We start from the raw sequence: 11,610 nt of genomic DNA, 5'->3' as shown, positions 1-11,610 counted from the left end.
ATATTTTGTTCCCAAGAATACTCATACTCATTAAGGTAAGGATTTATTAGACCTTATCAGCAACCTCAACTTTCCTGAATTGGTCAAGAGTTGACATGAGTGAGGTGGAGTCTCCACTCTGTTTTTTCTAATTCTAGCTTCAAGTCATACATGATCCCCACGTGCACGTGCAGTAAAGCAGGAGGGCCTTGGTGCTAGGAGGCACATTCCTACCTCCACCAAGGAGCCAATAGGGCAGCCATTCCACTTTCCCCAAACACCACTTTCCCTCCCTATTCTCATCCTACATTTTACATTTAGAAAATACACTTCTCTACAATTCAATGTGAGCTGTAACATTTATAAGAAGGATGACAGTATTGCATGGTATGAAGGGAAAACTTGCCTCATTTCTGAGAGGAACAAAGACTAATGAGGTTTTCTTAATGTCATCTCCAAGATTGGTTCAGTTCAGTTGGTTGGCTAGACATTGGCCTCAAGGAGATATGCCATACCCTGGCTTTTGATATAACATACTGTTATGCTATGAATCACTTTAAAAGGTCAATGGGATTTAGCAACTCTTGTTACTTGTCACATAAAGTTTTTAAATGTCATGAAAGGAAAACTATTTTTTTTAATACTACACAGGAGTTTTTAAAGAAGTAGACCTTCCCACCCTCCACTAACTGCTTAATTATCTCAAAATCATTTTGCTTTTGCTTATGATGTCTGATAAGGAACAGGAAAAGGTCAGCTGGTAAATCTAAGTGGTTTTGATAGGTACACTTCAAAGCTCACCTTGAGAAAAGTTGATACAGAACAACTAATGCTAAAAGCTCAAGCACCAAATACTTATCTACCCATGTTTCTTGATTAAGATCTCTCAACCACTTTTTAATAAAAAGTAATATGAAACAATATGATGGGGGAGGTAGAAAGCATGTGGGGGAGGTAGAAAACATGTAACTATATTAGTAACTAAACAGATAACACTCAAGATATTGTAAAAAATCTGAATCCTCTGTATACCATGGATGGGAATGTTTAAGTAGCTTAAAGGAGACTGTGAAATGTCACTGAAATTCAAAGCATATGACACCTAACCTTCTAAATGGATTTAAAAATTCAAGGTTCTGTGCTGAAATCCTAAAAGAATGTAAATGAGATATAATGCCATTCTGTTCCAAAGACCCAAATGCAGAAGCAGTGCCCATTCAGGCTATCAAACTCTTTGAAGGGCAATGTGTCAGGCTGCAGCCTCAGACTGAGAGCCACAGCCTGATAGCACAGCCACACCATAACTAGCTACTTTGGTTAGTCAAAGACAGTGTGAAGTCTCCAGTGGGGCCTAAACCTCCACTCACTTGCTATTACCAGAGTGGCTAGCCAGAGTCAGATGACCTTCCATTCCCCTTATATAAATGCCTGACCTGGAGCAGGAACTGCATGGGCAATAGGTCAACCTGATTCATAACTGCTTTGGTGCTCCTTCAGGCTTGGTTCTTAGCTTAACTCTGCTTGATGTCCTGACTTCTTGACTCAGCTTATCACTGAACTTCACTCCTGGATTGACCTCCTGACTTCCTGATCCAGTCTGACTTCAGATTCCATTTACCTATCCAAATCCTAGTCAGTGCCTTGATCCTGAGTGGGCCCCAGATCTTGCTGCCCATGTTCTGGTGTGACACCACATAAGGATAAGAGCACAGGAGATTAGATGGTATTTGAAATGCTCCTATGATTTTTAATATGTGTATGTACCTCACTAATGAAGTATTAACTTCTACAGGAATACCACGATGCATCTTGCATGTTAGACCCCAACATCATACTAATGCACTTTCAGCTTGGAATTCTATTATGAAAATTCTGAAATCATGTAAGTTTCCTAGGCTTACTGAAGAATACCCAAAATAAATTAAAGCTATGTTGGAGAAGATAAATAGAGACTGAAGAAACAGATTTTGATCAAGCCCTTAATAAACTCATTTGGAAACTTCACGTGTATGGATCTATGGTGGGGGGAAAACAAGATTTAATATCAAATCTTAGACTATTACCAATAGAACAGTGGCACTACATTTCACTAAGTTTACTATTTCATATACAGGAAAACCACTGATACTATTAGATTTCTTCATATTGCACATGTGGGTAAGTTATTTATCTAAATTGCGCCCATCAATGTGCATCTTCTAACACATTCTTTTTTTGTTTATCACCTGTGACAAGAGATATTGCTGGTTACTGAAGATGCCAAGAGGTTTCTGTCCGCAAAACACAAATAGTTTTCCAGCAATTTGAGGTACTATTGCTGGCTTTTATTTTCTAGTACTTAATTTCAACAGAAGTAAAACCATTTAATAAATACCTTAAAACAAATCATAGAAAAGAATATGTGGAATAGAATGGGCATATCTATACATGCAATCAGTGCATCTGAAGGAACTCCGGTACAGTTTGTGCTGGAGTCACACTAGGCATCTTCACATGTGCTGGGACCGCAGCAGTTAGAGCCAGGGCGGAGCAGCCCTGGGTTGCAAGGAAGCTCAGGTTATCAGGCATCAGGATTCTGGGTGCTGGCATCAGGCAGGAAAGGAGCTGGTTGGGGCACGAGGGTGCTAAAGTCTGGGGCTGGGCACTTTTGCCACACTTTTGCATGCTTATGCCCTAACCAGCCCTGGTCACTTGTCTACATGAGTGTTTTGGCAAAGTTAATTACTCTGCTGTAAGATAGTACTGTCCCTGCTCATTTTACAGAGGAGTTAATTAATCTGCTGCACCCTAATACGTGTAGACAGTGACACTTTATTGCGGTGCTAACTAGTTAGCTCCACAGTAAAGCACACATGTAGATACACCCAGTGTTTAGTAATGAAGAATACCTATTAAATCATTACCAACCATGCTAACATAATGCTTTGTGTGTTTTATTTTAATTTATGCAAATCTACAGTATACAGCTATTTAAATATTTTTAAACAGTCTAAAATCATTTATTACTAGAAAAATGATGAGCATCATATCTTAAGTTTACTTTTCCCATATAAAACCTGATATTCACTAATACATTTAATCTGCTTTTTTTTTTTAATCCCCAAATATTTATGATCAGAATTTTTCCCCCTTCTGCAGAATGGGCTTGTCATTTCTATATTAATAATGGAAAATGAGTCCAAAATCATGCTGTACTCCTCAGGCACAGTTATTGGCCTTAAAGAACTGCAATCTACCATTCAAGCTGTGTGGTGCACTCTAGTGGTCATATGGATAACAAGATAAACCACCTATTTTAATTTAAGTAATAGGTGTAGACTTGTTTACAATACAGGGAGAATGCTATACATAGAAAAATGAGAGCAAGATTTCATTTAACAATTTATGCCATTTACTTGTTATGAGCCAAATTCCGAAATCATCATTTAGTTTTTCCTGATCCTTTCCAGGAAATTTCCATCTCAAGTGAATGACAGTATGGATGTATAAGGACTAAACAGAGACCTTAAAATGTACCCCTGTTTAAATGTTATATTTAGTATAATATGAAAGCTTGATATACTGTCTGAAGCTGGATGACTCAGGCTGAAAGGCAGCCCAGCCTCTCTCCAGTGAAGCTACTGCCTGCAACATTCCATTATTGATGCAAAGGAATAAAGAACTATGGGGAAAGCAGCTTCTTTTATTTAATGGAACCACTATCCTACTATTCTACTCTTAAATGTAGTTTTTACATATCAAATTCCCTCTTCAAAGTCTTTTTCCCCCCTTATAGAAACTCATTGATTTAATATTTTAACAGAACATTTCAGTGTTGTACAAGAAATGCACATGGAAATCACACTGAAAGAAAATGCAGTTTTTTCCCATTTCCCCCTGAGCTGTTTTTTTTTCCCTAGCTGCCAAAGGACTGCAAAATTTAGCATATTGAAACAATAATTTTTCTTCCAGCTGCAGAAAAGCTTTTAAGCATCCTATTTAAACAAAGAATGTTATTTGCATGATGTATAGTGACTAAACCTACTGAAGTGAGATTATGATTGAAAAATATTGTGTATAAAAGCACATATTAAATGTGTCCATTTCCACTGACTTAGCCAAGCAAAACCTGGTTGATTGACAAACCCAGAATTTTACTATTGTCCACAGTGAAAAGCCAATGAAGTTGAAAAACAACCACCTAATCAGAGTTCTGTGAAACTTTTTGGTTTCAATACACAGAGTTTGATTAGTTATGATCAGAGTTGTATCACAGCAGCTTCAATATCACCCAGTGGCCACATCTGCCTCACTCGACTCTATATGGCTGCACGACCTCAGAGATCCACTTTGAATTTTGTGTACAAATGACCTCCAAATCTAAAACTGGAGCTCAGTCACAGGTGTCTTTTTGCATGGTATTCCATCAATAGCATGATCCTACAGAAATCTTACACAACTTTGATCAGAAACCTTGCATTCACTCAGATGGACTTAAAAATTTCAAATACAGTAGTTTAAATTCAAAGGATGAGGAGCTATCTTGCACCTTGATGAGGGTAAAGTACAGATTTCACAGTCCAAAGTAAAGCAAGACTAAGGTGCCTTTAAGGTTTTGTGTTGTTCAGATTCTGGTTGTTCAGGGATCAAGAGCAATACCTGGCATAAATGAATTATACTACAAAGATCCACCCCATCCTTGGCTTTCTATGGTCATAGCGCTGCCCAGAAATAGAAGTTCTGGACCCACCCTGATATGCCCTTTCACATACGCTAGGTGAAAACACACAATACTTGTGCACTGGGAGAAAAAATGTTTCCTGACCCTGCAGAAACCAGCTAAAATCATGAAGCAGGAGACACAGAGCTTTGGGTGGCATGAGTGTCTCAAAGGCAATGGACCCAGTCTTCTTCTCCCCATAGTCCAGGATGGATTGAAGGGAATGAACAGGAAGACTCAGACCCATAGATTCCAATGTCAGAAGGGACCATTACAGCCATCCACAACCTGTCTCCTTCCCCAACAAATTGGCTGTAGCATTTCTTCCAAATGTTAAATTAAGGCAAATCGTTAAGAAACATACTTCTCTTTAAAGACTTAAAGCAGTGAGTTCACCACCTCTTCTAACAAGCTTTTCCAATGTTTGACTGCTCTCACCCCATGGATTTTCCATAATATTTTAAAGTTGAATCTGTCCATTCCTCATTACCTTATGAAGGAATAAGACTATAAAGCCCCTCAACTATCAATTACCTTTTCCACCTCTCACTTTCTCTTCAGGAAACTTAATAATTTAAGCTTCTTAAACCTCACAGTTTATGGCTGGTTTTCTAGACCCTAGTAAGCTTCTTAAACCTCACAGTTTATGGCTGGGTTTCTAGACCCTTCATAATTCTTCTGTGTTTCTTCTGCATTTTCTCCATTTTTCCATATCCTTCTTGACAAAGAATACTGAACACAGAACTGAACATAGTATTCCAAGAGCAGTCTTACCACTACTGCATGCAGAGAAAACGTCATTTACTTCTACTTGGCAGTCTCCATTCTATACATCTGAGGATTACATTATCCTTTTTTTCCATAGTGTTGGAGTAATTATCTAAGATGATCACACAGCCATTCTCAGAGTCACTAGGTGTCACTCAGAGTCAGCCAGTGTTTCCCATCTGGTTTTGAAAAGCTCTGCCACTTCCCAGGTACATTACCTAGTACAGTATTTAGTAGTATTGATGTGTTTTGTTGATTTGTGACCATTTAACTAGATGGTTCAAATTATATGGTAACAGTAAATAACTGTTCTAGTTATTTACTAACTCATCAATTCTGTCATCTGCAAAGTTGATCAGCAAAAATGGTATGGTCAGGGTTTATGTAAAGGTCTGCCAAAGATTGTAAAGTCATCTTCTTCAGTTCTTCACTTAGTCTATGGACAGATAAAGTAAAGAGGGCTGCTGCTGGTGAGCATGTCACAACTGATCTGTTTTAACTGCTTACTCTATCCATCCTTTTCACCTGAATTAAACAGGTGGCAAATTATTGTGTTTTAACTTCCATTTCTCCTGTGACAGAGCAGGAGACTAAATTACTACAGTTGATCCACTGTAAATCCCCTGCTTTTAACATGGCATAATTGTTCTGGCTGTGCATATTCTCAAGATATTTTCACTCAGGTGAAGCCAGGTATTTTAGGACCCCTTTGCATTCTCCAGCCCTTTCCCCCAATGCCAAGAACTAGAAAGCAGGGGCGGGGGCTGGACACCCCCCCGCCTCAATATATTTAACCATAATCTAGATTAATTCTTTGAGGATTTGGAGTATGGCAAAAAAATGTTTAGCATAGGTCTGTATGTTATTGTTTTTAAGTATGACATATCATGCATAGTAAATTGGCCAACCAAATTCTGGTACAGTGGAAGCTGGTAAAACATTCTTGCCAAAAGTACATTCTTATTTTTCAACTGATTTTTTTCAACTTAAATATAATATTACTGAAGTATCCCAGAGACTGGGATCTCAGCTGGGAAGAAAGTGTGTCCTACTCTTCTTGAATTCACTTTTGGGTTTGGCTCCCACAATGTGGGTTCTTCTGTGCCAGCTCTTCTGGCCATTCGAGACACAGTATCCCTGACTACAACTTGGCTCGTGATTCCTCAAGATTTTGAGATCATTTTCTGCTCTAGAACAACATATAAATTCATGGGTGGATCCAAAATCACAGTGATAGGGATATGTTCATATCCCCTTCTGCTGTGTGGTGCATACACAATGAATACCGATCACTGTAAATACATCACACAGCTGAAGAGGGTGTAGACACAGCTCCTTGCTATGATCCTGGATGCCAATGAACTCTCAGGGTGCATCCACACAAGCAAGCATGTGCACTTGCAGCAGCTCAAATAGAAGCAGTGCAAATTTGAATCTGAATGCCCGAACAGTTGGCGAGTGGACACTGAGGCATACATGCGAGTACCCTGTCTTTGAGTCTATAGGGGGAGAGAACACCACTGAACTCCCTCCTTCTTTACATATACCAACAATTCGTGGCAGGCGAGTTGGGGGACCCCAACCTAGGGGCGGAGTTATGTTCACAGCACCTACTCGAGGTGTGACAAGCAGTAACACTAAAGGCAGAATTGTAGTTCCCATTATACACCTAAGTGGAAGTTATTCAGCTGCGTGTAATTTTTGACAATTAAGCATAGTTAGTGATATTATTCCATGTGCACTGTGGACAGGTAAGTTTTTACATGGCTACTGAGAGTTAATAGCAGCCTGTGCTCTGACCAGGCCAAAACTGAGAATTAAATACTGTGTATCTGCCATTCAGGTACAAAAAGAGAAACCAAGTCCACCCAGAAATTACACAATTTCAAGTCATCTTTAATACTTAATTTATCTTTCAGTCTGTTTTGTACATCTCTTTGTTCTGTCTATTATTATGATGCTTTCAAATCTTAGGCAGTGTATGACTTTTTTACTTAACTGAGTTCCATATTGATTACACAAGTCATCTAGTAAGCAGAAATGAAACTGCTAAATACTAATATATTCATATAAAATACTAATACATTCATATATCTGAAGTAAAAATATTCTGAATTCTTAATGTATGAAGTGAAGCCAATGCATAAGTGCTACATTTTTAAGTAAAGCTTCCTGCAGCAAAATACTGCAAATGTTATTCCCATGCATAGAACCTGTTATCAGCATCCATTCCCAAAGCTATTTTTTCTCAGCTGTTTACAAACTAAATGGAAAGCAGCATTTCTAGATGATAAAACAAATATTCCTTTAAAGATGATCACAAGCTTTACCTATAAAAATAAAAACCACTAACTAACCTAAATCAAAGGTAAAAAAGCAGACAAACATAAAAAGGTATAGCCTAATGTCAGCATTATCGTAGCAGCATTGCTAAACAACGTGCTTTTCAAGTCTAATGTACAAACCATATAATTCAATAAAAGCATGCTATTTCTTCCAAGATGATTAACAACAATTTATTGTATTCTTTGAGGATCAAAGAAAATACTTATCTGTTAATGAAATGACTGCACAAAAATTTAACAAGGGGCTTTCACTGACTTTTAATAGCATGCATTATGTCAGGATGGAAAGCAGGCAAATTTCAATTTGACCTATTATGTCTGGCTAGGGTTGAAGATTTAATCTATCCCTATTTGAGCTCAAAAGTTAGATACAGATTACAGCAGAATAAAACCCACATTAGAGAAACGGAGAGAATGTAGTGATTGAATGATTATTAATAAATGTCTAAAATTAGAAAAAGTAGGAAGGTTGGTTCATATTACTGATTTTATCTAAAATCCTAAGAAGTATAGTGTTTTATTAGCCCAAAAGCTGAATGTCATCTTCTAAATTTGTATAATAATGTATGTTAACATTCAGACCAACAATAACAATATAAATCAGATATATTATATCTGATTGTACCTGCCAATACAATGCCACAAATCCAAAAATTTTAAGTGATCTCACCAGAGCTGTACATTTCACTTCCAGGATTCTTTCAGGTGCTGCAGGCATACTATTAATCTCCAAAGAAAACCACACTTGGCAACATGAAGTCTTTCCTCCTGTATCAAACAAAATACAATTTTGCTTTTTTTAAAAATCTGGATTGGAGACATTGAGTGAAATACTACCTCTGTTGAAATCAATTAAAGTTTTAATATTAAAAGACTGCTCTACTGTACAATGAGAAATAAAAGTAATTTAACAAGATTTAGATCTCTATGAAAACTTTCAATTAATTGACTAGGAGAATTTTTCCTTTACAAATTTGCACAGAATATTTCATTTATAGTTTAATCCTATTTTTGCATCAAGTATTCAGATAGCATGCTTTTAGAACTCTTATGATATATAAAATGTTTATTTTATATAGCACTTCCTAACATTATCAAATATACTCATCAAAACATTAGTACACAAGAACTGTCCTGCTGGATAGTAGCTGTGCATGTGGCCCTGTTCCCTCTCTCTGATACCAGCAAGGTAACCTTTGCTACAGAAACAGCTGCCAGAAACCCCAAAATTAGTGATTATATAACAAAGTAGCCATAGGAAAGTTTTTGGGGTTTTTTTAATTTATATATACTTTTACTTTACTTCAGTCTATGCCCTGAAACATAAGCAGTTATTTCCTGTCCAAAAATCTTGCCTTTATCTCCTCTTACAGCAGTCCAGAAGAGGGCAAATGGTGACAATTGGGGAATTCTGCTGCTATTTTAAAAGAGTAAAGTTATGTAATATGCTATTTTCAGGAAACTATCCCTCCGTAGAATTGGAAAGAAAAACCTGCATTGATTTTTACTTGATTTCTAGTTTGGAGATTGTTTGTGCATCAAGAGACTAGAATCTTGATTTAAAAAGAGTGAACTTAAGTTCTCCGTAGAACTTGACGAGACAGGCAGAATACATTAACAAATGAAAGCATGCTACTCTTCAAGTAAGGGGACAAGTAGATTTTTTCAGTCACTGAAATATATACGAGTCTTAAAATGAAGGCTAGCAATAGCAGAGTGGTACTGCCATTGCCTATGGGAAGTGGGAGCAAATATTTCTGCAGAAGATGGACACCCATTTTGTAATGAAGATGTGTTCATAGATTCACAGTTTAAAGCCAGAAGGGACCTTTAGTTCATCTAGTTTGAACTCCTGTATATTGCTGAATGCTGAATTTTCCTCTGGGCCTCTGTACATGTTCAGGTAAAGGCATGATAGGATCTGCTGCATGATCCACACAATTGTACCTCCTGCCATGCAACCCCTGGGATGCTGCCAAGGCTGGGAGTCTCATCAGCTGATGGGACTACCAGCCACGACAGCACATGGGGCATTAAAGAGGCTTTTAGCCAAATCAGCCCATGGGACCCTGCCAAGGCTGGGAGCCTCATCAGCTGCAGGACTCCCAAGAACAGCAGTACATGGTGCACCCTCACAGGTCGGAGCCCTGTCAGCTGACAGGGCTCCCAGCTGCAGAAGCATAGCTATGCTACATGTTCAAATTAAAACTGGATAGAAACCAACTATAAAGTTATTACCCATGTCCTAGCTCTAACGTTATAGTTTCTTGCACTGTTTTAAGGCATGATAGTTAATTTGCACATAAAGCCAGGATAAATTAATTGTGCAATTAAACAGGTAATTGCATAATATATTGTGGGCACAAACTGAAGTGACAATTTTCATCCGATCTGGCTACAGAAAGCAGCTTCTAGCCATGACCAAACACAAGAGCATGGGTGCAGACAGGTTAAAAAATGGCTGATCAGGTGAAAATTTGAACCCTCATTGCATGAGGGGTCAGATGAAGACATATCAAAACAGATCATTTTCCATAACTTCTGCCTGCCTGCCTGCGAGCCTTGAGCTGTTTTCAGAATGGAAGTGGGGAAAGGGAGCGGAGGGAGTTTGGTCGGGGGGGGGGTTCAGCCCCAGCTGTAGGGTAGGGCTGGTGGATTGGAGCACCCTGAGATGGGGAGGCTTCACTACACCCACCACACCCTCCAGCACTGGCTGGGGGACCCCTAGAATGAACTCGCTCATCTCCCTTCCCCCCTCCCATTCTGAAAAAGGGACAGGCTGGGAGAGAGAAGGGGCCATTGCTAGAGAAAACCGGCTGCAGGTGGAAACCGGCTGCAGGTAGCAGCTAAATTCCCTCCCCGTGGAACCAACAGTGAACTTCTGTTTGTTCCAGGATACCATTGTAACTCAGAACACTTTCTGCAAAGCGGTCTTAGTTACAGTGGGGAGCTGCACTTCTGTCTGCACCTGTAATGCATAGAAGGGACCTTAGTGACACGCAGCTTGCATCTTACTAGCACATTACTTCTCAAAACGTATCCAATCTTAGTTTAGCCAAAAACACCAGTGGTGAAATGTTGTCTCCTACACTAGAGAACAACTGTACAGTTGTTTGGTTTTGGTTTTTTTCCAGTGGAGAATTGGGCTACATTCCAGTGGGACCGGGATCTGAATATTTAGGGCAGCCTGTACCTAACAGATAGGGGCTAATCTTATATGCAGACTAGCAGGGGGCAGAGGGGTGCTAAAATAACATCCCAAAAAGAGCATGCTGAGAAGTCAAATGCAGTGCAAACTTCAACTCAGCACATCACAAACAAATTTAACCTAAGGGAAAAGGAATGTGAAAAGAAGATAAAATTTAAATTTAAAGACTAGGCTATAACACTATAATTTAAATAATATTATAGAAGTATAGTGGAATACATATTACAATCATATGCAAGTGAAGACACGCAAATATTTATACACACACTTATACATTTATTTTGACAATAGCTATATTTTTTTTCTCATTTCCTTTGACCTAACAATAGTAAGGTATTATAAGTTAAATGTGTCTTGGTTTGCATTCCAAAACCAGTTGTTTCACTCTCTTAGGCTTCAGTGACAAAAGAAAAAAATCTACGCTGACCACATTAAACCTTTAATCTATGATCTTCTCAGACCTCATCAAATAAAAAAAATTGAGAATGGCCAGGACTTCAGTGGGAGACTGCCAGAGGTAAGAGAGAAACTCACCTTTTGAGGATAGGAGTTTGTCAACCCTATTGTTTAATCTTCTTTCAATCCCAGTTACAACCTTTCATTCTGCATAA

The 11,610-nt window shown here is 38.4% G+C and overlaps 1 protein-coding gene across 1 annotated transcript in view; it reads right to left on the bottom strand.

Moving 5' to 3' along the window:
* Positions 1-11,610, bottom strand: part of CFAP47 (cilia and flagella associated protein 47) — a 757,346-nt gene that overhangs the window by 232,479 nt on the left and 513,257 nt on the right. The window contains exon 51 of the mRNA XM_014520638.2: positions 8,462-8,559. Within this exon, the coding sequence (XP_014376124.2) occupies positions 8,462-8,559 (98 nt within the window). The remainder of the gene's footprint in view (positions 1-8,461; positions 8,560-11,610) is intronic.

This window comes from Alligator sinensis, unplaced genomic scaffold, assembly GCF_000455745.1.
Source record: "Alligator sinensis unplaced genomic scaffold, ASM45574v1 scaffold243_1, whole genome shotgun sequence".
Lineage (NCBI taxonomy): Eukaryota > Metazoa > Chordata > Crocodylia > Alligatoridae > Alligator > Alligator sinensis.
This window is presented reverse-complemented; position numbering and strand designations above follow the sequence as displayed.